Below are 26,171 nucleotides of genomic sequence, written 5' to 3' on the forward strand. Positions count from 1 at the left end.
CGTGTCAGTGTGTGTATCGATTCATTCTGCTCTGGAACATCACGGACAGAATGCACAATTGTTTGTGCTGCGATTCCGAACGGGGCTGTTGAGAGCGGCCTCGGGGAGAGGAGCCCGGCCGGACCCTGAGCTCCGCGCTGCGCTGCATGGAGGTCAAAGAAGATTGTTTGTCTCGCCACCCTCCTGTAAGTTAACAGTTGATGGTGACTAATGGGAAAGAAACTTCACCGCAGTGTAAACACAAACATGGTTTTATTTGGCTGCCAGATAGGTATGAAGGTTACCTGATTGTAGCGCGTTCTGTGGCTTCAATTGTGTCGCTTCTGCATCGCTCCCAGAGAAAACAGAGAATTATTGTTCCAAAGGATGAATTATTTACTAGCTCTATGGACTGGGGCTGCTTCTCCAGCCCATCTGCACTCGAAGCCGATGAAGCTGTAAATGCTCTGCCAGGACTGGCCGTCTCTCGCTGACGTCCGTGACACTCGCCACTTGACACCTCAGTGCAATGGGAGATCCGGGCAGAACCAGCTTCAGGAAAATTATCTCATCTGAGCATTAGTGATAATTTACATCCCATCAGGGCCTGGCTGCAGAATCCCAAGCTCCCATAGGATACCCTGGTACTCAGCAGGGCTCAAAATGAAGCTCAGAACTATTTTGTGCTGGGTTTTCTCTATTGCTTTGATATCTCCAGTTAAAGCAATGGGCACGCTAAAAATTAATGAGCAGATTTGGAGATAAAGAGCTCTGTAAAACAGGGATAATACTTAACTGCTTCACAGGGGGCATGAGGATTAACGAGTTAATGTTTGCAAAGTGCTTTGAAGATGAAAAGTGCTCAGTCTGATGAAATCTGGTGAGTGAAGGAGATGAGAAGGAAGAAGAGGTTCTCGATTCCTTGCTGTAACTACCAGGAATGAGGTTTCGCTAAATGTCAGAATAAATAACGATCCAAAATGGTTTTGCTCTGCGCTGTCCCTGGCAGTTTGTAGTCGGGTGGCCCCTGGCAGAAGATAAGTTTCCAGAACAGATTCCACAGTCTGTAATTAGTCACTTCTCATTTATTCTGCTTGAAATTATTCCTTCGGTTTCTCCTCCTTCACTCGCCTTTTCTTTCATTCGCATGTCTGGGAGACGCTGGTCAGCGAAGCGCCCGCAGGACCTGCCAGCTGGGCCGGCACTTTGCAGTGCAGCTTGTGCCACCGCTTCTAATCTCTTCAGCGGACCCTGATTATTGCGCTGCCTCTTAAACACCCCCAATTTGCTAGATTGTAATTACAGGGAATGGCGCTAAGCAGCGTCTGGGTTCCCTTGGTGGGCAAGCGGCAGAAATTTGTGGCAACATCCCCCTGACGGGGACCCTGAGGGCTGAAAACTGTGTCCCGCGCCCAAACAAAACGCCCTGTGGAACATCTTAGTTCTTTAACAGAATGCTTCTTGATCACCTGAACCCCCTCAACAACGCCGGTTCCCCTCAACTGGCTGTAATAAGTTTTGTAGATCTTGCCCTGTTGTTCTAAATTGAAATGGTTTCAAAGCTGTTTGGTTTTTTTTCCCTTGCAGAGTCCCCTCCGTTCTCCAGCGCCAGGGCAGGAGCTGAGGCAGCAGTGAGCAGGATTCTCGTGGTCGGAGCTTCCGCTGGATGAGATTTGGCCCCTTCTGTGTCCGTCTGACACTGATCTCAATGTCACTGCAAAGTGAATATTAAATGTGCAACATACAGAATAAACAGTTGAGGCTCCTGTGGGCTCAACCACGTACGTGGAGGTGAGTGAATGTGGTCAGTTTTGGGCCCCTCATGCCAGGAAAGAGCTGGAGGTGCTGGAGTGAGTTGAGAGAAGGGAACGGAGCTGGTGAGGGGCTGGAGCACGAGTGTGATGGGAGCTGCTGAGGGAGCTGGGGGTTCAGCTGGAGAACAGGAGCTGAGGGGAGACCTTCTGATCTCTGACCTGCCTGAAAGGAGCTTGGAGCCAGGGGGGGTCGGGCTCTGCTCCCCAGGAACAAGCGCCAGGACCAGAGGAAACGGCCTCAAGTTGCGCCAGGGGAGGTTGAGGTTGGATCTGGGGAACAATTTCTTCCCCAAAGGGCTGTGGGGCATTGGAACAGGCTGCCCAGGGCAGTGCTGGAGTCACCATCCCTGGAGGGGTTGGACAGACGGACATGAGGTTCTCAGGACATGGGGCAGTGCCAGGGGTGGGGAACGGTTGGACTCGATGATCCTGAGGGGCTTTTCCACCCAAAATGATGCTGTCACCCTGAGATCCGCCCTGTCCCGGCCCCACCGCGCACGCACCGGGCACTGGCTCAGCACTGTCCCCTGCGGGAAGAGCCGAAAAGACGGAAAATCGGGGAAAAAAAGCCCCCGGCCAGTCTGTGCGCAGTCTGGGAAGGCGCGGGGGGAGCACAAAGACCCGCCTATGCCTTGTGGAAGAAAAAAGTGTTTTGGGTTCTTAAATTCGCAAACCCAAGCCCCCAGAGCCCCCCAGGACCGCCCCCGCTCCCCGGATCAGCCCATCCCGCCCGCGGGGGGCGCCTTCCCCCCCGCGCAGTGCGGCAGCGGCGCGCCCCCTGCCGGAGTGCTTCCATCCCCCCCCGCTCCGCGCAGGGAATGGGCCGGCCCGCTCCCGCCCGTGCCCCGGAAGCGCTCGGTGCGCTCCGGAAGAGGCGGCGGGCGGGCGGGCGCTGGCGGCAGCAGCCGGAGGCGGAGCCGGCCCGTGCTGACCGCTGGGCTGGCGCGGCCGCCGCCGGGCAGCGGGGAGCGCGGCGCCGATCGCGGGCCCGCCGGCCTGGGCGCGGGCGGCAGGATGCTGCTGTTCGTGGAGGTGCGGCGGGGCGGCGCGGGGCCGGGCCATGTGGCGGCGAGGCCGAGCACGCTGCGCCGGGGGGAGGGGACGGGGCTGACACAGCAAATCTGGGGGCGGCGGCCGCGGGCCCGGCGGGCGGGGCGGGGGGCTCGGCGCTCTGGAACGTTCCGCCGGTGCCGGGGCCTCCGCGCGGGGGCGGTGAAAGGCACCGCGGTGACCTTCGGGAGCCGCCGCGCCGCGGCCTGCGGTGAAGGTGACGCGGGCCCGGGGCCCCGCTCGGCGGCGGGCGGGACCCGCGGGGCCTCCCGCGCCCCGGGGAGGGCGGCGGGGAGCGGAGCGGGCCCGGCCCGGCGCCGCTCGGGACCGCGTGGCCGCCCCGCGGGGCTGCGCGTCCGGATGGGCCCGTGCGGGCGGGTGCGGGAAACACGTTAATGAGGCACCCGCGGCTGGGGCGGAGCGACCGGGCCGGTACCGAGCGCACCGCGCCGGGGCCGGGACGCGGCTGCGAGTTCTCAGGCGCGGAGGTGTCCCCGTCCCCGTGTCACCCGCTCGGCCGCTCCGCGCGGCGGGGGGGGCCGCGCGTTGGCCCGGCCGGTGCTTCCCCGTTAACGGCGTTTCACGGGATTCGCTGAAGCCGTTTCAGCGTTTGCCGTTCAAACCCGGGTAACCGCGCTGCTGCCGCTTTAAACTTCGCAGTAAGTTTTGTCCGAGAAGTGCCCGAAGCAGCCGGGTGCGGGTTAATTAAGCGATAATTGTGGGAACGCGATGGGTCGAAATGGTGTGTTCAGTTCAGGTGCGGGGCTGATCTGCTACATTAACATCAACAAATATTCCGCAGTTACGAACCTCGTGTCAAACTCATTTTCACCGGGGGCCACATCAGCCTCGCGGTTGCCTTCAAAGGACCGAATGTAATTTTAATAAATTCTAAATAAATCAGCTCGGGAAACACCTTTTCCTTCTTAAACTAATTGCCTGAGTTATCAGCTGAACATCACTTGACTTGTACCGAGAGGGGAAGAATCATGTTGTGAACACGGAGTGGCGGGCCTTAAGAATTGGGTTGGACAGTATTTAACTGGAAGGGGAACTGGTGGAGCTGGGAGCTCAGTGCAGCGGAGCTGGGCCCGTGGATGAGGTTCCTGGAGAGCAGAGGGTGGTTCTGGAAGCTGCTTGAGGGGCGCGGGGCAGCGCGGCTGGTGGTCAGCGAAGCGTCTGAAAGCACAAAGCTGCCTTGGTGGTTTGTGTGATCTCCTTCCGCTGACAGCGTTGCGAGTTGGTTTGTGTGATCTGCATTCAGGAAGCATCAGTAATGTTTAATTTTGAGTTCCTGAGGACAGTCCAGGCTTTCCGAAGGTGCCTTTTCGCTGCCAGGACAGGGAACTTGAGCTCTTGACCAGGTGCTCTGAAACTCTGTGGTTGGCTGCTCAGAACCAGACTGCGGCTTTTCTCACGGGACCTTTGGGGTTCCCTGAAAAATGAGGCACAGAACCAGGTTGTGTTGGAAATCCGGAGGCTTTCGGGGGGATTAATGGACTTGTTTTAGCTGCCAGTGTTATATTTTAGCTTTAACTGAAGGGTGCACATGACGATTGTGAATTGTTTCCTTCACAGTGCACACAGTGGAATTCTATGTTCTTCGAATATCTTTTAGCTCAAAAAAACCTTGCTGCAGTGAGGGAACGGTGTCGGTCTTGGGCTGGTTTTCATGCATTAATGTTTGGAGTAGGTCTTGTTTCTCACTTGCTGTTTGATAATTGTGAGGAATGTAATTGCTAATGTCTTGCTCTGTGCTTTGGTCAGTTGGGTACATATTGTCAATTCAATATATTAGTGATTTATTGGGAAAATTGAAATCTGTGCATCTCAGGTGGGTGAAACGCCGCCCTAATTGCTGCCAGCTGGAAAAGCAGGACTAGAAAACCTCCTTTTAGCAGGTGAGGCTTCCTGCACCCCCAGGTGACAAACTCCCCAGGTTGTCCCCGTCACACAGAAGCGGTGGCACCACTGTCCCACGGCACAGCTGGATCTGATGAGAAAACACACTGTGCTCAGTGCAGGGAACTCGTGCAGCCGTTCACTTGTGTTTGGCGAGTTCCCTGGGCCGTTTGGAGCGCCGAGCTGCTGTGTCTTTGTCCCGCGGGCAGTTCCCCGGTTCTGCCTGTTCCTTTTGGGGGTGCAGCAGCTTTTTCTCTCTCTCGGTTTGCTTTGCAGCCTGGCTCAGCTCTGCGAAGGTGCTGGGTAACCACACTGGCGCGTGTCCGAGGCCACTACAGACGTTATTTCCCTGCCCGCCGCATCCCCCGGCCAGCACGAGGCTGCTCTTTGCCAACCTCCCATAGGTTTGCTGACCTTTGGGTTTTTTCCGTCTGCTTCTGGAAAATGATCAGATTCTCACAAGTTTTATTAAATTCTCTTCTAGATTTTTCACTTAGATTCCTTTTTAGAGTTGTCTAGCTCTGGGAAATCTGTCACAAGCCCAGTGTTAAGATTTCAGTTGCAGGATAGTTTGAATTAATATTAAAATAGAATGCTTTAAAAGAAACTCTGAGTACTTTCATTTTTATTGGCTTAATTGCATTTGTTAAATGTAATTTAGACTGTTACAATAAGAAAAATATTCTTTGCCATCCTTTCAATAAGAGATAGATGCTTCATAGTCAATTTTGAAGGAGAATCTTTGCTCCATGTTTGCCGAAAGTGGTGTCAGCTCACGGCCACCAGCGAGTGCTCCCAACCTTTGTCACTCTGTAAAGCTTTAACCTCGGCATGAAAGTTCCCGATAGCAGCTGGGAGGATTGTTGCGCAGCCAATCAGACGTGCTCGGGGTTTGTTAGCCTCAGTTAAATAAGCAAGAATTGATATTTTGGCCTTGTGTTCAGAAGCGGCGCTGCTCCTGGAGCACAGCGGTCTGTATTTTCAAAAGCTGGTGTAGATGAGGGATGTTTTTCCTCTCCAGTCCAGTCTCTCTGTTGAGATGCGACATCAGGGCTGGGTCTCGCGAACCTGCATTCCATGTCGCTCAGTGTTTCTAGAACACAGGAGCAGCCCACGCTGTCTCAGGTCTGCGGTTCAGCCCTTGGATTAATAGATCCATTCATCACTTTATCAGCCCAGATCTGTTTAGTTTCTTCGCACTTTTCACTTGGACCTGCGATTTCTGAACCTCTGTGTTACCACGCACGTCTTTTGGTGTTTGCTGAAGTGAGTAACATCATCCACCGTGCTCAGAGTTGCTTTTTCCTTCTGATCCCCTCCAGCAGCGCAGTGAACTCCCTGAAGAGTTTCAGTTTCACTTTATCATTCTTATTCCTTAAAATCACTTTCAGCTTGAGCTAAACCTCAAGACGTAAGGTGTGAGACAATGTTTATTTCTATAAAATAGTGAATCATCTCCTGGACATGCCTTGTCTTTTTTGCTGTGATGAAATGTGAATTCAGGTTTCCGTGCTGACAGGTCTGTCATGTCCCGGGTCACCAGCAGCTGAACCACTTTGACAGTGAGAGTACAGGGGTGCGATGGGTTCTAAGGTTGTTCTGTCAGAGAACAGCTACTCTGAAAACTAAAGGGAAGCATATGTGTGTCCTTTCATGCTGAACTCTTTCGAGTTTTTCTGTTTCCAGCTATATTCTTCTGCTGAGATTGGTGAGAGGAAAACCCTGTTGCTGTGTGGGTCCAATCAGTTGTGCATGGGGAATTCTGAATCCCAAAGAGGGCCTTGCAAAAATTGTGATCTTTGTTTTTTCCTTCTCTCTTGGTGGTCTTGAACCTCTCCAGTGTTTGGAGGCTTTTTGTTAGTGAGTTTGGGCTTTTCCTTGCAGCAAATAGCTTTAGAACAAGGTGTGACCTTGGCAGAGGAATTATCTCTAAAGCTGTTGCAACTACTTCCTTATCCTTTTGCTTTATGTTTGAGGCCTGGGAGCACAAACCGCTCCTGCATTTTAGAACGCAGGGAGCCGGTCTCTGAAACACCAAACTTGCCTCTTTGTGAGACAGGAGCTGGGATTAATGACTTCGCCTTTTACATTCACACAAATGGCATGAGCGAAGTGGACTGTTAAGCGTCTGAAGGAACCTGTTCGGGGGAAACTGTATTAGTTGCTTGGAGGGTGTTGGGAATTCTTGGGAGGAGAATTTTTGCAAAAGACAGATTTTCTTGCCTATGTGGAGTGAGTTTTAGAGCAAAAGCCGTTACAACACTTCTCCTCTCTGCTGTTGCTGGATTACTGGGTTCCTTAACCTGAACGGCTCTGAGCAGCTCTCAGAAGGGACTTCGGAGGGCGCCGTCTTTTGCTGTAGAAAGGTTGGATCCAGCAATTTCCCTCGTTTGGCTCGTTGTTTGCCCTCTTATGGTCCTCGTTGCTCAGTCTTAAACTGAGACGATCCTGTTCCCCCCTCTCAGCAGGCCGGGATGACGTGTGTGTTTGTCTTGGTGCTTTGAAAACTTTAATCTCCTCGGTTACAAGTTCAAGGCAATTATTAGTGTACCCTGATGTGTATAAGATGTAGGTGAAGTCCTGGGGAGATGGGGCGGTACTCAGGTAAGTCCCTGGCATAGCGTAGGTGATGCTTGGTTAGTGCAGATGTCACTAATTCAGTAAATCATTAGTTTCTTCTCCTTGAAATATTTTTTTTTTTTTACCTTCCTTTCTAGGAAGGGGTCTGGAGGAGGGAAAAGTTCCCTTTGTGGTGACAGGGGACTGGAGCATTATGACAGTCGTGTCTTTAAAAGCTTGTGAGTTCCCATGACGGCCAGGCGCGTCCTCTGCTGATGCTGTGGATGTCAATAAAGAGGGGTTGGAGGCAACACTTCTAATGGAGGTAGAAATGAAATACTCAGAAAATACCGTGGATTTTCCTGTTTTGATTAATGCAAAATCACTTAGGTGCTTAATAGCTGGTTAGACACTTGAGATGTGGAACTCTGTAGAAAATCACTAAATTCACCTAGATTGTCTGGCTTGACTTGTAAAGCATCTTTGGATTGTTTTGCCTAATAAAAGCATTCTGGTCTCTCCAGCAGGTAACATCGAAAGGTGCCGGCTTAAACCCCAACGCAAAAGTGTGGCAAGAAGTGCCCCAGGGGAGCGGCGAGGCTGTGCCGCCGACAAATGGCGCAGAGCACTCGTGGCAAGAACCGGCGGCTGCGCAAGGGACGCATGGCGAGGGTGAGATGTCGCGGGCCCGCGGTCAAAGCGCAGCGGGACGTGGCCCTTCCTGGGTGGTGCCGAGTGTTCAGTGCCGAGAAGGAACCTCCTGCTCTTGTCCTCGAGGTTGTTAGTGCTGAGGTAGCAACAAGTAGGACATGAACATGAGGAAGCAGTGAACCGTTTATAGAGATGATAGGTCTGACTGTGAGGGACTCAAGGTGTCCGGTGCAGGGAACAGGACACCCGAGCAGGTGACAGGACCCGAGGGGCCTGGTGATGACCGAGTAACGCGCTAAGAGGGAAACAAGGTGCTAAATGTGTAGAAATGGATTCACGACTGGTCTCGTTCACCATCGCTGCACTTTAGTATCCACTTGACCCTGTGAACAGGAAGATATGATCTGAGGGCCACCATGTCCTGGGAGATTGCCGAGGTGCTGGAGAACTGTTAGACGGGAACGTTTGCGCTGGAGTAGGAACTGCAGGTGTCTGGTCAGCTCCTGTCCCTTTGGTCTGTATTCCATTTCCATCCCTGTTTTCCATCCTTGCCACGTGGTCAGTCCTGTCCCCCAGAACTAAATATTGAAAGGGTTTCACTCTTCTGATTTGGCTTAAGAGTTGATATGAAGCCAACTGTATAGCTGAGGTTACTCAAAATACAACAGAGGCCTATTAGGAAGGAAATTCCCTGGAAAAAGGTTTAGGAAAAGCTGAGGGATAAAGAAGGGAGGATTCAGTTTGTGTGGCCCTGTCGAAAGTTTGTGGTAAGTCAGCAGAAGTGAAGAGAGAGCACTGAGTTTGTGCACTGGCTGAGAGAAACTCCTTTGTCTCTTCATAACAATAGGAGGCAATCACGGCAGCGTCAGCTGCTGGAAAATCCAAGGCAGCTTTTCCATGTACGTTGTTCTTGCTTTTAAGTAATTTCCAATGTAGGTAGATGAATAGTAGCTCTTAAAGTATATTTTTAGTGGATTCATCATTAGGGAGGAAAAGATCTTGCAGAACAGCTGGGTTTTGTTTTTTGAACAATCTCCTTTGCCTGAGTGATTGAACTAAAATTGCGCTTGTTTCTATCTCAAGCAGCTGTGGTGAAGACTGAGATGAGGTGTCCTGCACGAGAGTTGAACAGTTCCAATGTCCTTCCACTGTGGTTTATAACACTCACTAGATGCTCCTGAGTCCTTTCTGTAAATAAGAACCATGTAATGTGTTGGAGAAGTGATGTAAGCTATTCTAGTGCTTTGTTTGTAGGGACCTCGTTTAAATATTTAAAATTTCAGATGGAAAGCCTGCTTTTACGTCCTCTGCCGCTTCGTAGGATCTTACGCTTTCACGATCCTTTTATTTACTTGTCTCTGAGACTCTAGTGCCAACCAGAGATCTTTCTGAAACTGGAGAGGTAGGAGGTGCTGCCCAGGACAAAGTGTGCGCTAAAAGTCTGAGAAACGTCAACTAAGTCTGGGGACTTTGAGTTAGAGCAGTCTCAAGTATTTGTTTTAATGTTGGTAGCCAAAATATTTCAAATGGAAAATGTTCTGAAGATTACAATAGGTTTTCTGTTGATGATGTGTTCCTTTGCCAGGTAACATCGAGATTTCAGAGGACAGCTGCAAGCAGTATGAAGTGATGTACTCCCCGTCTTGTGAAGCCACAAGAAACGGCACAGGAGTCGACGAAGCATCTGCAAATGGAATTGTCCTGGCGACCGAAGATCTTGGATACCAAATCTATGAAGTGTCTGGTGAGTATCCACGTTGGAACAGCGCTGGCAGGATCTGCAATCTCTGGAGTCCGCTGCTGTTCCGATGGGACTTGTAAAGCCCAATCAGGAACTTTGAGATGTTCCGTTCGGTGCGTTTTTGAGAAAGTTGAAGCCACCCACGGCACGTGGCCAAGGAGGTGAAATCTGTGGGGGCCAAGGAGGTGAAGTCTGTGGGATCCAAGTCACTCAGAGAGTGTGCGGGGCGAGAATGTCTCAGGCAACTGTTTCCTCTTGGTCTTACCCAGAAGGATTCCATCTTTTATTGTACAATGAAATGTGTTCTTGTGCTGTATCCCGACTGTGAAACTGAGATCTGATAGTGCCTGTGGTAACTTTTAGGTGAAGGCAGCTCTGCTGTGTCCACAGAAGATATTAGAGAATGTTTGAAAAAACAACTTGAATTCTGCTTCTCACGGTACAGTACACAGTTCAGCTTTGCATAAATGCTTTATTAAAATTGTTGACAAATTTTTCCCCTCTTTTTGCTTTTGTCGTCTTAAAAACATTAACTGTGAGTGAGTTGGTTGCAAAATGAAATGAGATTTGCTGAAATACAGGAGAAACCCTGTGGTACCTTTCAGTTGTTTTGGTCCTGTCTGTGCAGCCATGTCCTTTATAGAGAACTGGGTTTGAGTTCTGTGCTTCACAGCTGTAAGATGTTGAGATAATTTAGCTCTGTATTACCAGAAGAGCTCGCTGTGGCAAGATCCAGAGCACTGTAACTTTCATTAAGATTTTTATTTTAATTATCTTATTCTGCTTTGCTTTGATCTGCCGGGATTTTTTTCCAGGAGAGAAAAATCTAAGAACATTTTGGCTAGAGTTAGTTGTGAACGGTATGGGTGAATATTCAAGCCTGCAGTTATCCTGTTGTTTTGAGGCTTCTGTAAATAAAGTTCAGGATTTTTATAAAATGGTGAACTTGTGTCTTTTTAGTGAGAATCTTTCCAAGGATCTCTACTTGATGTCTCAAATGGACAGTGATCAGTTTGTTCCGATCTGGACAATTGCCAACATGGAAGGTATTAAAAAGCTGACAACTGATATGGACCTTATTCTGGAAGTTTTGAGATGTAAGTCGGGACGTTTGGTGGCTGCATTAACAGAACAAAGAATCCTTCCTTGCTCCTGAGAAATGTATTGGTCTCTTTGCTGGTTCTTGCCTGTTGTTAAATGGTGAAGGAACCTCGTTCTGCAGAGATGTTTGAATCAGTGGCTGTTCCAAACTGCTGAATTCTTGTTATAAGGGAACTTTCAAAGTCTTTGTTCTGACTTGGATTCCCTGCTCTTATTTGAGCTTTTCTTATTCGGGCTCTGTCCAGGAAGGTTTTATATCCTTTATATTTGAGCTGGGAGTGAATTGAATTTGGGCCTGAGCTTTTTAGACACCTGAGCTGTAGACAGAGGCAACATCAGACAACCAGCTGAAACCTCCTGCAGGTCTGACAGACTGAGGCTGGTCAAACCGGTCTTTACCCTGAATTCCAGAAATCTGATTTCTGAAGCAGTCGGTCGCGGTTCTTGGTGATGCGTTGGGTAACGGAGTCTAATCCTGCTGAGATGTTTTGTAGTGCACCGTGTCCAGTATTAACCCAACTTTTGGTTTTGAATTTTAGCTTCTCCTATGGTACAAGTGGATGAGAGAGGGGAGAAAGTAAGACCAAACCACAAACGATGTATTATCATTCTCCGTGAGATCCCTGAAACAACACCTATAGAGGTAAGTACGTAGAAAAGAAAGAAAGAAAAGCCTGTTTATGTTTTCGGAAGGTCTCTTCAACAGTCCTTTCAAACAGCAACAGGACATGTTGCTTAGAAGGTCAGCTGGTATTTAATTTGATGAAACGCATATATTTTTATTGTAAAATGCGCAAGTAATTTTTTCTGCCTGGCTGTATTGTCAAAAAAGCCAAAGTAGAAACTTATCGTCGTTGACCCTTCCAATTATTTACTAATTATTAAAATTGCTCTTATTAAACTTTTTTCCCACCCAAAATTGAGCTGGCTGGGGTGTTTTTTTGAAGATTGAACTCGTCTCTTTTTCTGGTCCAAAAATAAAATCAGTCCAGGACATAGCTTGGACACAGAGGTAACTTTCCTTAAAGTCAGACAGTTGTTTTGGCAGCAAGAAACGTTACTAAACATTTCTCATTCATTGGGACCCAGTGTGAGCTGAGCTCATTATGCTCAGAGAAGGGCGGATAATAAAATTCCTCCTGATATTTGGCTCACGGAATGATTTAGTTCTTTGTTTTTTTCGAGTTGTAACACAGAGTGTTTGTCTCGTAGCATTTTAATTAGTCCTTTTAATGCAAACACTGAACACCTGCTTTGCCCTCTATTTAAAGTCTGATTATTGCAAAACTGTCCAGTTGCCTTGATTTAGAAATATTTTTTTAGATCATTCTTGTCTGGGTGACTCTCCTGACCTAAAACCATAAACATGTGTTGATCTAGTGTCCCCTTACCTGCCTGACTTCTCCTCTCCCTTAGGAGGTGAAGGCTCTGTTTAAAAATGAAAACTGCCCCAAAGTGATAAGCTGTGAGTTTGCTCACAACAACAACTGGTACGTTACATTCCAGTCAGACACAGATGCACAACAGGTAAGGCTGCCTTCCACTGGCGACTCCTCAGTTTTGTTGTTCATGCTTTTCCTCAAAAAAAGTGCATGCTGGCTTCCTGCAGCCAAAAGAAATGTTTGTTTGCTGAGCTCCCTTTTGGTATTTTAAGAGGTTATTGGCAAATTTTAGTTAATAGAGAAAGAAGTTGAGAGTTTTATGTAATTCATTTGTCTGTCTCCTGCCTCAGTACTCTGGCCATAACTGGCATTAGAAGTGTTAATGAATTTAGCCTAACGGGGAAGGACATTGCTACACGTTCATGTTAAATCACGTACTATCCTTTGAGAAGCACAATTTTATCAAGATATTCTAATGTTGATCTTTTTCATATCCGCAGGCGTTTAAATACTTAAGGGAAGAAGTGAAAACCTTTCAGGGCAAGCCAGTTATGGTAAGGCTGCTTTAGACGTGGTTTCTGTTCAAATGGAATTGTATATTATTTCTAGTGGAGTGATAATGGGGGAATCGGAGGAAGGCTGGTAACTTGAATGAGGTCGCACTTTGAAAAATGACAGTTGAGCGGGTGCTGGTTGTTGGTTCCTGTTCGTCTTCCCTTCTCCGCTTTCCTCGGGGTCTGGCTGTGCAGATCTCGAGACAGGAGGGACTCTTGTCCTCGGGAGTCTCTCCCCTGCTCTACAAATCAGGCTGAATCGCGCTGTTTGTACTGTGCGAGGAACTGTCAAAATGGGAGTCTGGGCAGTTCCTGCTATAGAGAGCAGTGTTTATCTGAAACTCGATGGATTCTCTAGCTAAAGCAGCTGTGTCCTTCCCTTTACATGCTGAGAGAATGTAATCTGTGTTGATTTTTATCAGAGTTGTTATTTGAAAGCAGTCATCAACCTGCTTCCTCTTCACGTCCCTTCTGTTACAATTGGTAGGCAAGAAAGATTTCATGTTCTGCTGCTTCTTTTCTCCCAATGTGATTTACTATTTTTCAGGCAAGGATAAAAGCCATCAACACGTTTTTTGCTAAGAATGGTTACCGGGTGGTGGATTCCAGTGTCTACACGCAGCCGGTTCAAACACAAGCACAGTTTGCCTCCCCGCTGTTCATGCAGCCTGTATATAGTCCTCAGCAGTACTCGATTTACAGCATTGTGCCTCAGACGTGGTCTCCAAATCCCGCACCTTACTTTGAAACGCCACTGGTGAGTAAGAGCTGGCCCAAACCATCAGGAATAGTTTGGTTAACAAAGCAGTAGGGTCAGTGAGCTCTTCAGCTGCAGGATGAGCAGGTTTTCTTGTCAGACCCCTCTGGTTTATAATACGTGATGTTATGTCGTGGACCTGATTCAGCAAGGCTGCCGGAGGGGCCACGTGTCTCACCATTGGCTGCCATTTCTTTAAAGCATTTTTGGGGTGAAATTGCATTATGCGGTAGCTTGTGTTACTGGAAGAGGCTTGGAGCTCTTGCAAGAACCTGGAGGACACTGACGCTGAAGTAGATGTGCAGACTGTAAACCTGGTGGGGTTTTCTCTTTAGTAGTAAGTTTACAATACACTAGATCTGGTAACTGAGCACTGAAGTACAAACGGGCTAGATGAATAACTGCTGAAGCTGATCTCAGAAAACTGCAAACGTTTTTCTTTTTGGTTCAGCCGTTGAGACTGTTCTGTCTGTTGCAGGCCCCCTTTCCTAACGGTGGATTTGTGAATGGCTTTAATACACCAGGATCATATAAAACAAATGCTGCTTCTTTGAGTATAGGTCGCCCATTCCATAGAAATCGGTAAGAGAGCTCTCTGCATTGTTTGCTCTTTGAGATCTTACAGTACGGAGATCCTGAAGTGTACTTGGAAAATGCAGTGCCTTCTGATGGGACTAGGCTGCTTATTTTCTTTATCAAAATGTATGACATTTTTCAACTTGATTTATAAAATTCAAATCAAGGTGGCCGCTTAAGATCCTAAAATAACAGACTTATGTGGTGGAGAGAGCAAAGGTAACTCCTTTAAAAGCCTCAGAGGAGTTTCTGCAGACAAACAAATAACTTCCTGTTAAGGTAATACTTCTAATGATGTTTGCTATACGCAGATTATAAACTCCTGCAGCACCAGCATAAGCTTTTCCTGCTGTGTGATTAGTCTCGCAGAGCCGTTCCGTTCACGTAGCTCAATGTCGCATGCCCTGGCTGCTGGATGCTCAACTGCTTGATGCTGAGGCTGTTACCGGAATTTATTTGCTTTATCCACATCTTTCCTGATAACTGTAAGGACTCTGATACAAACACCGGGGAGGAGGAAACAGCTTTGTATTTGCTGGAACAGTACTCTGTAAATACAATGGAGGAGTAATCTGTTTGTGGGGGTGGAAATTGTTTTATTTGCAAGCTCTTTACTGTATTCAGCATGCGGGCTGGAAGCACGGGAATTGCTTTTTATACTGTTTGAGAAATTGGTTGACAGCTGCCAGTGCCGTAAGTGGTTTGTGATGCAGTTCAGGTTTGTGGCTGCTGGCAGAAGGTGAACTTGAGAATTTGGTCTGCGATGACTCAGCAGAGTCGCAATTCAGGCTGTGGAGCTGGTAGTGACTCTACACTTAGAGCTGCTCAGCTCCCAACTCAGAGTTTTTTATAAAGGTGTTTTGGGTTTTTTGTTTGTTTGTTTCTTAAATCATGCACAAACTTAAAGCCTGTAAAACTCTCCTGTATATGAATCCTCTCAGAAGTGTGGATGCTGAAACTGTGCAAGAATTGTGTGTACCCAAACACTAACATTTTGAAATGCCCACATGTTCACTGTATAATCCTTAAGCTTTCAAAACTCTCCTGGTTATGCGAAGACTTCCATTTGTAAAACTTCAGTCTTTGTGAAGTTGCAGCTTAAGGGCTGAGTGTGTGCAGGTTCTGCTGCTCTGTCTTGGTTGTTTGATCTTTCCTGCCAATCTTACAGCGCTCTGGTTTTGTGGAAATAAATCTTCCTATTGGGGAAGCAGACGTGAGATTCCGCAGGATTTGGGAGGCAGAGCCCCCGAGTTTGGCCCAGTGATGATCAAGTATCGCGCTAAGAGAGAACAGGTCCAGCAGTCGGTTGTCGGGCAGCCTGCACTTCACGCTTTTCCTTCTGTTTGCTCTCTCACTTCATCTCTCCTTCTCTCTGCTTTTTTTTCCTTCCTTTTTTTCCTTGTCTTTTCTGCTTTGCTCTTCTGCCCAGACAAGATTGTGGCCTTCTCAATGACGGGTAAGATTATGAGATCTGAGGGCTGAATAATGACTTGAGAATCTTCCATTGTTAAGAACAAATTGAACAAAACAGAAGAACTTAGTTTGGTTTTCTGTCCTGGCTCGTTGAACTTGACATGTTTTGTCATACAGGCAGTTAACTGTTAAGGGCTGGATTTTTGTCTGTAGCTAAACATTTGTTTAAGCCTGTCCTATTTATTTTGCTCTGATTTGTTGCAACATCCTTGTGGGAAAGGAAAATTAAGTCTTTGTAACAAAGAATCCTCAGTGCTAGTATTGGTCAAATTGATATTTTTCTATCCAGCTATCTAAAAGGTAACTTCAAATGCCTTTGGTAAAGCAGATGAATGTGACCACTCAAAATTGGTCTATTAAAAGCTGATTTTTGTTGTGCTTTCTGGTTACACATGAAATACTGCAAAACTTTCAGCTTTAATCGCAAGGCTCTGGAGAAGCCCATCAGATAGTGGGGTTGGTTTTTAAAAGAGCAGAGGATGATGGCTGAACAAAGAGAGGAAAATGCTGCTGCTACTACCACGTCACTTACTGCCGTTCTGATGTAGTGCTGACAAATGATAACTTTTCATTCGTTGAATTCTCTTATTTTTCCTTACTTTTCCTCCCGGCTTAAATTATCTGGCTAAGTGGAAGGGAACAAGTTTGGTGGAAGCTGGAAGGAAACAACCCCTTTGTTAGGCAGTTTGGGGTCCGTGGCATCCACAACACGCCTTCCTGTGTTCGCCCAGCTTGCTGAAACCAAAAGCTGCACGACTGACGGTCTCTTGAAAGAGAGGACCCTTTGTGAGGCTGCAGGCTGCTCATTGATCCCTCTGCAAGAGAACACACAGTTAATTTCTCCTCCCGGACAGGAATCATACTTTGGTTTAATTGCATGGAGCGTTGTCATAAGATTGTTTAAAAACAATAAGTGTGCAAAATCCTCCTCCTGTCCCTAAATTATGAGATGTGCAGGGTTGACCAGAGGAGAGATATATATATATATATATATATATATATATATATAGTTTAAGGTCCTTGCCTCGCTTGCCGAAACTGGTTGGGATGGCGTGGGCAAGACAATGAGGTGCAGAGGTAGAAAATACATAGTCTAAGGCATGTGAATGCTGCTCCAGAAAACTGTTCCATGTTATGGTAGGTCAGAGTTTTTCTGGGTAATTCTGCGTTTAAGACTTGCAGAGACACTGAGCATGCCCAGCTGCATCTGTGTTCAAAGGCAATAACAGCTTTAATGCTGAATAATCAGTTGCTGGGTGCAATAGCCGGGGCGTTGTAAACTGCAGAGTCAGTGTTGGCACGTTTGACCCGGGAACAGTGAGCCCCATGTCAGGCGCTTGGGGAGGTGGGATCTCAGCTGTCCCAGTGTCTCTCCCCTGCTCCCTTCAGCCTATTTAATCATCATCTACTCCTGGCTCCTTTTTTCAGTTCAGGTTTTTTTTGCTCGTGGCCAGATCAGTTTGTTCCTCAGGCTTGGCTTAAGTTCTCCAGATCACTTTCCAATACCCCATGAAGAATTCCTCTCTCTTTGTGTTGTTCTGGCTCTCCTACAACCTTAGCTTTGGGGTTTTTTTGGGGGGGTTAGTTTTGGTGTTTTCCCTTTGGTATCTGTTAGGCAGTGATCTCGATGTTTTCTTCAAACGGCAGCACTTGACAGGAGCAGAGGTTAACAAAAGGAGCAGATGGAGGTGAGGAAGAACAATCTGTTTGTTCTTGACAAATGTATGTAGGGAACAACTTCTCCAGTGCAGCTCCAGTACTTGCTGACCTGCTCCTTTCCTATCAGCTACGAATGAACTGTAGTTGGTGGTGGTTTTGTGTCTTGTTGGTTAAACTGGCTCACGCAGCTGCTGCTCTGTGTCCTGCAGCGTGAAGCCTCATTTCCGATCATCCAACAGCTCAGAACACGCTGTGGAGGGTCCAGCTGCTGTCGGTACCATGTCTGTGGGGGACGGACCACTGAGCAGAACCAACACGAGGAATTTTGTTATGGAGCGACATAACAGCACGTTAACTGGGCACCAAGACCAAGGTTATTCCCAGAAGGATTCCCCTACGGCACAGATGGAGCAGAATGGAGATTATGGCATTGGCAGGGGCAGGTAAAGAACCGCGTGCGCCGCTTTGTGCTCTAATGCAACAATGCAGTCGGGTTGTGGTGTTGGAGGCTCAAATGACTTGTATGAGCCAAGGATCATCAACCGCTGGCACAATATGTATTTCTGTAAAGACTGACCAGGGGAAAACTGCCATTTAAATAAACCAGGCGTGATAAATACTTAACTGGGAGTGTGAATGCTTCCTGCTTGACTGCACACCTGGTAGTTGTTCTGACAGATACCTCGCAGGAAGATAGTGAGGTGTCCGTATTTCAAAATAACTGCCTGTTTTGCGTCCAGAGTTAAAACAGTTGCTGAGGTAAAGTTGGTATTTGTATCACTGTAAATAATAAGCAAATCCTCAGTTGAGGAATTTGATGCCCCTAAATGTTACAAGATCAACTGTTTTTATCTTTTGCCTGTTAATTCAGTGTTGAGACACTTAAGTGATCAAGACAGATATGTGAGAAATCAGATGAATAAGCTTATTACTATAAAAATACAGGATACTATTCTATAAATTGTAGTCTGTGCTCATTCAGATACAATGCTGTATCTGAGGTTCCTCCTTCACGGGCAGAGAAAGGAGAACTTGTGTCCCACATTTGCCCTGTTCCAGGGGTGTAAGAGCTTTGACCCCTCCTGAAGATGGGGAACGTCCCAGAGCTGTATCCGGAGAAGCACCAGGAGGCTGCTGGGAGTCCCCTGCCCCAGGCTTCCTTTGTGCGGATGAGTGTGCACTTCAGCCACGTGAATGCACTTACTGACTTGTTTTGGGTTTTTTTTTTTTTGCCTTTACAGGAGGAACGTTTTCAGAGGGCGGAGGAGACGAGAAGATGAGCGGGTTTCAGTAAGTTCCACTTCCCTTATTGCGAGGAGTTGCTCAAAGCGCAGTGCGTTGGCTTTGTGTTTATTGAAGGAATGGCATAGTCCTTCAATTCTCAGCTCACATTGTGGGTATTCAGTGTTTCTAAGAAATGACCTGACGCGCTTTCTCAGTGCTTTAATGGTGGGTGTTATGGCTCTATTTTAACGAGTATTTTCCTCCTCCAGAGACCTCAGCCTTCAGCAGAAACAAAGACTCAGACACCAAAGTTTGACTTGCTAGCATCGAATTTCCCACCTTTGCCTGGCAGCACAGCAAAAATCCCAGGAGAGCCTGTGCTGGAGAGCAGGATGTCCGATGTTGTTAAAGGAGTCTGCAAAGAAAAGGTACCCGCTCTTGGCTCTGGCACGCACAGGGTCACACATGTGCTGTGTGTCAAAAGACCAGTTTCTGTTAAAGCTACACGTTAGAATGCTTTAAGCCTAAACATCCTACTACGTTTGTTAATAATAGTGCATTTTCTGTCTTTCGGTTCTTGGATTTCCTTGGCTTTTTGTGGGTATTTAGCTGAAGCTCCTGTAATTACACAGCTGTAAGCTCGGTACTGTTTTGGAATAAAGCAGGCAAGTGAGGAGTGTTGGCTGGTGAAGTAGGAGCAGTTTGTGTTAGTGTAGCTAAGGGCTTTTTCCAAACGAGTCTGTTGTTTTAGCTGGTGGGACTGGGCGTTGATAATCTGGGTGATACAACCTCGCTTCTTGTTGTTATCCGCTATTTGTTTTGCCCATATGAAGAGTGATTGCTTTAGAGGAGGTGCTCCAAAATAAGTAGAATTCCTATAATCAGGACTTGAGCAGCCTTTGCAAATATTCCACTTCTCAGATGTCTTGAAGTGGCATATTGAGGAGCTATTTCAGCACATCTGTGATCTTTCCATGTTTTGCAACTTATGTTTTCCGTACAGGAAAGCAAAGATTTGCTGCCCAGCAGTCCAGCTCCTGCTCAGGAAGAACAGACGCACAGCACTGGCCAGCAGCCTGTGACAAGCGCAAGTTCACCACACCAGACTGAAGCCGTGGTGTTAAGGTATGTGTATTATATTAAAATGTGGAGAATATTAAAATTTGTATGTTCTAGCAAAGCCTCTCGCTGATGTCCAGCAAGGCAGCAATCATGCTTGTTGTTTCTTCTCCATCTGTGGTGGGCAGCTTCTCTAGAGGCCACTAGATGGAAATAACAAACCATGGTGGTAATGGCCGTACTATCCTGTTCTGCAAATGCGCAGTTGTGACTTCAAACAAAGAAAATACCTTCTCAGGCGTTAATTTCTGTGGGAGTAGGTCTTACTGTTAAGTTGTTCTTGATTTAACAGCACGGTTCAGCCAGACAGCAAACCAGAAGAAGTGACTGCTCAGAAAGAGGTCGCCAGCCACGCTTCCCCGCCGGAGTGCGTGTCTCCTGTCTGCGCTGCGAAGCCGCCAAGGACAAGCAGCACGTCACCTTCCAGCACGGGCACGGCTCCTGCTCTGTCGCTGCAGGTGAGGCCCAGCGCAGGGAGAGCCTGGGGAGCGGGGCAGCTTTCTCCTCCGTGTACCACCGGGACCTTCCCTCGAGGCGGTTGCCACAGTTGTGGTGCAGTCGCTCGCTGGAAGTTTGCCGTTGTGCCGGGGTGGTCTGGATGAGCGTAGCGTGGTTATTCTGGTCTGTAAACCTTGCTCTTCTCCCTTGGTCCCAAAGGAGCCGCGCAAGCTCAGTTACGCTGAAGTTTGCCAGAAGCCCCCGAAGGAGCCGCCTCCAGTTCCTGTTCAGCCTCTTAGGGAACATCGCACCAACATAGTTCCCCCTGCCAAAACCGAAGAGAACGGCACAGCCGAGAAGGCTCCGGAGAAGGCGCATGACAAGGTTGAAGGTCGAATGAAGGATTATTCTGGGTTCCGAGGCAACGGGCCACCCAGGGGAGCTGCTGGGAAAATCAGGGAACAGAGGCGCCAGTTTGGACGCAGATCATCGCCTCAGGGAGCACCGCGGCGTGTCGGCAAGGAGCAGTACGTGCCACCCCGGTCACCAAAGTAACGCTTGGCCAGCCAATTATTCTCTATTTAATTGGAGCTGTGGACTAATAAGCAGCAAAGGAGACTGAGAAAGAAGTATTCGTGAAGGGGAATACTGAACTGGAGCGTGGCTTGTGTGGAGAAGTTGTGGAGGGTCCCAAAATTCATCTCTAAAAGTGATTTCACAAATGCTGGAGGATTCCAATCAATATAAATATAGAGATTATAATTTTTGTATTTTTGTTTTTAATTTGCAGAGGGTTTCCTGCTTGAAATCAGTTTTGGGGTTGTGAACTAGCATTTTGACAAAGCGAAAGAATATGAATTGACAAATTAACCTGTCCCTCAGTGTAGGAGGAAAAGGATAAGAGAATATTATTTTTGAAAAATGAGCATTTCTGTAAAATTAGAACTTTTTTTAACCTATTTAACCTTTGGCTTGTCGGGTGATGTGTCTGCCATCGATGGCCTTGCACTGCAGAGCACATCGGCAGCGTGTGAGTGGAGTGAGTGCAGCCAGATACTGTTGTCGTGACTTAGTCACCTATGATGAAAACTGAATGTACTACTGTAGTAAACTTTGTGTTTCCAGCTTGAAGTATCGTCTCTTGACCTTCCTAATAATTAATTCAGCAAGGTTTTTAAACTCTAATTCTTACAGGATACTGGACTGTAGGTCAGAGCGCATGGACAGGAACAACTGTCTTCTAGATGCAATTGGAAGGAGGCGGAAGGGAGCAAGTCAGAATTTTTAATTTGCCCTTTTTCCTCCCCTCCTTTTGAGGGCAACTTCTTAGGTTTGTTGGTTGTTGTGGGTTGTTTTGTTTTGGGTTTTTTTGTGTGTTTTGTTTTCCTTGCTTGTTACTTTCTCTAATCTCTTGATTACAGACTTTAGCATGTTTATCTCGGTATGTTTTCTGGAGGCAGGCCCAGTGTAGCACTGACGGATCGCAGTACGTGACGTTAGCCTGGAATTGCAGGTGGAACCCTGGGCAGGTTGTTCCGCGAGTCCCCCAGGGCCACTGTCTCTGCACGGCTAGCAAATCCTATAAATCTAATATATAAAACAAACGCTGGCAAATCAGAGCTGTGGCTGGATTTTCCGTATACTGACCGAGCAGTGTGTTCTGGAGTAGAGTGTTGGATGCTGTATACTAGAAATCGGGGTTTGTATCTACTGGGAGCTCGCTGTTTACAGCTGATGTAGTAGCAACTGACTTTTTTTAACTGTTAAAAGTGGAACTAAAGGTAAAGAGTTACACAAAACCCCTCATGTTCAGAGGAGCTACTTGAAAGGTAGCGTCTTGCCTAGCTGTATGCTGACTAAATTGCAACACTATTCTATAGTTCACATTCAGGTTTAAAGGTGATTACCATAACGACAGAAATAGGAAAATTCAGTGCGTTAATCTGCCAAAATCAGCATGCCAGGGTTCAAAGTTCTGTATAAAGTGTTAGGGAAAAGTAGCTTCCAGCAGTAAGAATCACACCTTTTTTTTTTCTTTTTTTTCTTTTTTTAGTGAATAACAAGTGTACAAATTTCAAGTCGTAAGTTGTGAACACTGGAAAACTCAATTGTGATATATACCATAAACACCTTAGTAATATATGCTAGTGTTGCCGTTAGAATGAATGTAAGTGGCAGTTAAAAGAACTGTGAAAATTTTCATCTTCTGATTTCTTAGCCAGATAACCCTTGGCGGCTTCTTCCTCAGTAGGCATTCGCTATCAACTGCTTTGAGAACACTCATATCTATTTTTATAAATATATATATAAAGCCAGAGTCGTCATTTCTCTAACTTATTATTCAGCTTGGCAATTGCTTTGATTTGATTCATAACACAATATAATGTATTTATGCAGTTAACTGTTCATTTCTACGCATGTTATATATATACACATATATATATAAAGAAAACCAAAATCATTATTCACTTTTAAACTACCTGTACTGGGTTTGGGAGGTTGTTTTTTGTTTTGTTTTGTTTTTTAATTTAGTAAAAATTTGTTGATCACGTCTACAGTTTAGGGATGCTTACAGAACCCTTCTCCATTTATTTTGATAATGCTAGGTTTATTGGAATGATAGAGAAGTTTAAATATTTTTGAAGTGTTCAAGTTCTGAATGCAATTAATTCAAAGTTCATTTTTAATCACTTTAAAGGCTCTAAACAATTACTGCAAACTGGAAAAAACCAAACCTGTGTGATAGTCACAGATCTCGAGGATAGGTGTGCGCTGTCGTTGCGAAGTTGGGATGCCAAGAGCTGCGTTTGCTGTCCCGAGTGAGGGCTCTTCGGGCAGAGGCAGGTGCAGACGTTCACCGCTGGCCTCCCTGGTAAAGCAGTGCTCAGAGTATGAATTTGTAACAATTGTGAAATGTAACTTCATTTATTAGCTGTGGGGAAGAAAAAAAAATTAACCGCAGTTCAGTTGGTTTTTTTGTACAGTGATTAGAAAAGCTCGGCCGTGGCGAGGACACGCAGTGTGTCCTGGGTGCGTGTTTTCCAGCAGCAGCTTCTGGCTCTTGTGCAGCGGATGCAAATAAGTCTCTAAACCTGTCGGCTTTTTCCAGCATATTCAAACCTTTCTCAGATTAGGGCGCTCACAATTATTTATTTAATACCTGCGTGGAAGGATTTAACATTAGCGTTTCCCTTCTTCCCCCTCCCCACTGCCATTTATAACTGTGGGGTTTGGTTTTTTTCCTTTTATTCTTTCTGGGGAAGGGGAGGGGAATAACTAAGTCAATCTAAAGGCTGTGAAAACCCCTGGTGACACTGTCCTTGTCTGCTCGGAGCGACACGTGGCAGTTCTCCGCGTTCCTTCTTGGTCGCTTACATGTGATGTAAAGACAAACTTTCCTACTCTGCTGATATTAAATACCAGAAGGTGCGAAACACATGTAACTTTGAGTTTTATGAACTGTGACTTGTTTTGGGAATGGTTGACTTTTGTTAGCTGCAGAAGTAGACGTCCCCAGTTAAGTTCTTTTCCAAATTATTGTGCATGGAAAAGACTGGGCCACACTCTTGTGCTGGGGAGTGAAAAGAGGAGTAATTATTTGCATGTGATAGTAAAATTAAAAGTGCAAAAAGTTTTTTCTTTTGATTTCTAAAATTTAAGTTAGTTTTATAGTATCTTACATTCCTGCTATCTTTGGGTTTTTTGTTTTTTCAAGTTAGCCTGGCACAGTATGATGGTGCAGTTTTAGCAGTAGGTTTAAAAAAAGAAAAAAAAAAAAAAAAAAGTAACTCTATTAACCAGAAGAGAAAGATGATACTGTGGCAGATCAGTAGCAAATAAGTGACTTAACTGATGCTTTACTGTAGTTAAATAGCTATGGCCTTACTACTTTGTCAATATCAGCTTAATTGTCTTGAAATGTCCGCTGTTTTTACTGTTTCCCAAGTGAATGTTCACCTGGGGTAAAATATCTGGTATGTACAGATGATATTTTAAATTTGTAAAATGCGCCATTGTATTACAGACGATGCAACAGAAATGCACTTCGGGGGGAAATTGCTTCTGATAAGTTTTTTTGTAAATCCTTGATTACTACAGATATGCAATAGAATTTTTGTTTCTAATTTTGATATTTCCTTCTGAAACGTAAGATTGTTGCCATTAATCTGAATGATTTATCATGCTCTTTGTGTGTATATATTACATATAGTCTGAGCTTCCTTTAGGATGGTACATAATTTTGGTTTGTTGTAGTATTTTAGTTGGCTCTTCTCTTAAGTGCTTTTAGCAGAGGCACTTCAAGAGGTTGAGTCTGTTTTTAATGTACAGTTGGGAGGACTTGAAATGGAGTTAAAGCAACTTATTTCTGAAAAATCCATCTGCAGACTAACCTGTAACAACTTTAAAATTTTATATTTAAGAACCAGAGGTTTATTTTTATGGAGCTTCAGTTATGGATACAGTTTCCAAAAATGCAACTTCAAATGTAAACAGACTGTGCATAAATGGTTTTTGTTCTAATTTTTATAGAATACAAAATATTCAGATAATATATTGAGCTCAAGTTACTACAGACATCTTGTTCCTCCCAGATGAATCCAGCTTCCCCTTGGCATTTATGATCTCTCTTCAACACGGTAGGGCTGCAGCGAAAGGAGAAAACAGCAACCTATCTGGCTTCTATACTTGTCTGTTCTGGTATCTTCCTGTTGTCAAAACTGTCCAAAACAAAAATTTGTGTAAAGTAGGTTCATGCTTTAAATGTTAAAATGATAATACATGTATTTGTATTTGTTTTTGACATTGCCAAGGTGCTATGGGAAATTGAAATAACAGTTAGAAAAATAAAGCTGAGTTAAAAGGAAAAAAACCCACCCGCACCAAAACAGAAACAATCAACCCCCGAAAGACCCACAAACAAATCAAACCACCCCCATTCTTACTTGCCCCGCGTTGGTGTTGTCATGCTGAAGGGGCTGGTCCTCCATTGTCCTGGGTGCAAGCACTTGAGTAAATATTAATTGCTTTACCCTGCCCCTGATCTTTGGGGGTTTTTCCCCCAGTCTTGCCCCAGTGCTGGATGGATTCGGTGTGGGGGGCGGTCAGACCCACCTCGGCTGCCGCTGAGGAGCCGAGTTTGAGGTAAACTTTCTGAAACGGGACAAACAGAAAGCGCTTGGGTGGGTGTGGGGCTCCATGTGAGGCGGTGTTTGGGGGTGTCCTCCCCTGAAGGGGGTGCCCTCCCTGGGGGTGCCGCCCTCTGAGGCTCCTGGGGTGTATTAGAAGGGGGGTGGTCAGTAGGTCAGAGAGGTTCTCCTGCCCCTCTGCTCTGCCCTGGTGAGACCTCATCTGGAATATTGTGTCCAGTTCTGGGCCCCTCAGCTCCAGCAGGACAGGGAACTGCTGGAGAGAGTCCAGCGCAGCCACGAAGATGCTGCAGGGAGTGGAGCATCTCCCGTGTGAGGAAAGGCTGAGGAGCTGGGGCTCTGGAGCTGGAGAAGAGGAGACTGAGGGCTGACTCATTCATGGGGATCAATATGGAAAGGGGCAGTGTCAGGAGGATGGAGCCAGGCTCTTCTGGGTGACAACCAACAGTAAGACAAGGGGTAATGGGTTCAAGCTGGAACACAAGAGGTTCCACTTAAATTTGAGAAGAAACTTCTTCTCAGTGAGGGCGACGAACACTGGAACAGGCTGCCCAGGGAGGTTGTGGATTCTCCTTCTCTGGAGACATTCAAAACCCGCCTGGTTCCTGTGTAACCTCACCTGGGTGTTCCTGCCCTGGCAGGAGGGTTGGACTGGATGATCTTTCGAGGTCCCTTCCAATCCCTGACATTCTGTGATTCTGTGAGGGGAAGCGGCTCGCGCCGCGGGGAGCGCGGGAAGCGGCGGCTCCTCCTGAGGGGAGCGCGGGGGCTCGAGCCCCCGCTGAGCGGGCTCTGCGCCGCCCTCCGCCCGCCCTGTCGGGAGCGCTCCGTACCGCCGCGCCGCACCGCTGTGGGCCCTGGAGAAGCGGATCTCGGCGGCCGGAGCGGCTCCGGTCCGTACGGGAACGGCTCCGGTGTGCGGGGGGAACCGGCCGGGGAGGGGGGGGGGCCGAGGCGAGCGGCGCAGCGGCCGAGCCGGGCCGCGGGGGGGCGCGCGGTGGCGGCGAGGCGGGCGCACCGCCCCGTCACGTGACGGCGGCGCTGG

General features: G+C 47.0%; 2 protein-coding genes across 8 annotated transcripts in view; both read left to right on the forward strand.

Moving 5' to 3' along the window:
• LOC136000417 (basic proline-rich protein-like) overlaps positions 1 to 2,724 on the forward strand; it is a 14,675-nt gene extending 11,951 nt beyond the window's left edge. The window contains exon 5 of the mRNA XM_065654197.1: positions 2,609 to 2,724. Coding sequence (XP_065510269.1) covers positions 2,609 to 2,724 — 116 coding nt within the window. The remainder of the gene's footprint in view (positions 1 to 2,608) is intronic.
• LARP4 (La ribonucleoprotein 4) lies at positions 2,701 to 24,829 on the forward strand. 7 transcript variants are annotated; one of them, XM_065654359.1, is made up of 17 exons: positions 2,701 to 2,825; positions 7,463 to 7,629; positions 7,829 to 7,976; positions 9,541 to 9,699; positions 10,060 to 10,135; positions 10,657 to 10,793; positions 11,337 to 11,440; positions 12,214 to 12,324; positions 12,680 to 12,733; positions 13,281 to 13,490; positions 13,969 to 14,072; positions 17,408 to 17,641; positions 18,440 to 18,488; positions 18,692 to 18,850; positions 19,426 to 19,547; positions 19,834 to 19,999; positions 20,199 to 24,829. In XM_065654359.1, the coding sequence occupies exons 2-17, from the start codon at positions 7,624 to 7,626 to the stop codon at positions 20,532 to 20,534; spliced, it is 2,175 nt and encodes a 724-aa protein (XP_065510431.1). In that variant the 5' UTR covers positions 2,701 to 2,825; positions 7,463 to 7,623; the 3' UTR covers positions 20,535 to 24,829. The 7 variants fall into 7 exon arrangements, with proteins under 7 accessions (XP_065510431.1, XP_065510428.1, XP_065510432.1 ...); XM_065654358.1 differs by lacking the exon at positions 2,701 to 2,825 and adding an exon at positions 3,472 to 3,502; XM_065654356.1 differs by lacking the exon at positions 7,463 to 7,629.
• The last annotated feature ends 1,342 nt before the right edge of the window (positions 24,830 to 26,171 follow it).

The sequence above is a fragment of the Caloenas nicobarica genome, chromosome 33 (assembly GCF_036013445.1).
Source record: "Caloenas nicobarica isolate bCalNic1 chromosome 33, bCalNic1.hap1, whole genome shotgun sequence".
Classification (NCBI taxonomy): domain Eukaryota; kingdom Metazoa; phylum Chordata; class Aves; order Columbiformes; family Columbidae; genus Caloenas; species Caloenas nicobarica.

Bases quoted from the DNA above. Each gene is read 5' to 3' on its own strand.
- LARP4 (XM_065654356.1), top strand. The intron at 12,325-12,679 runs GTAAGGCTGCCT...TCATATCCGCAG, and splicing joins CAGACACAGATGCACAACAG to GCGTTTAAATACTTAAGGGA. The intron at 18,851-19,425 runs GTACCCGCTCTT...TTTTCCGTACAG, and splicing joins AAGGAGTCTGCAAAGAAAAG to GAAAGCAAAGATTTGCTGCC.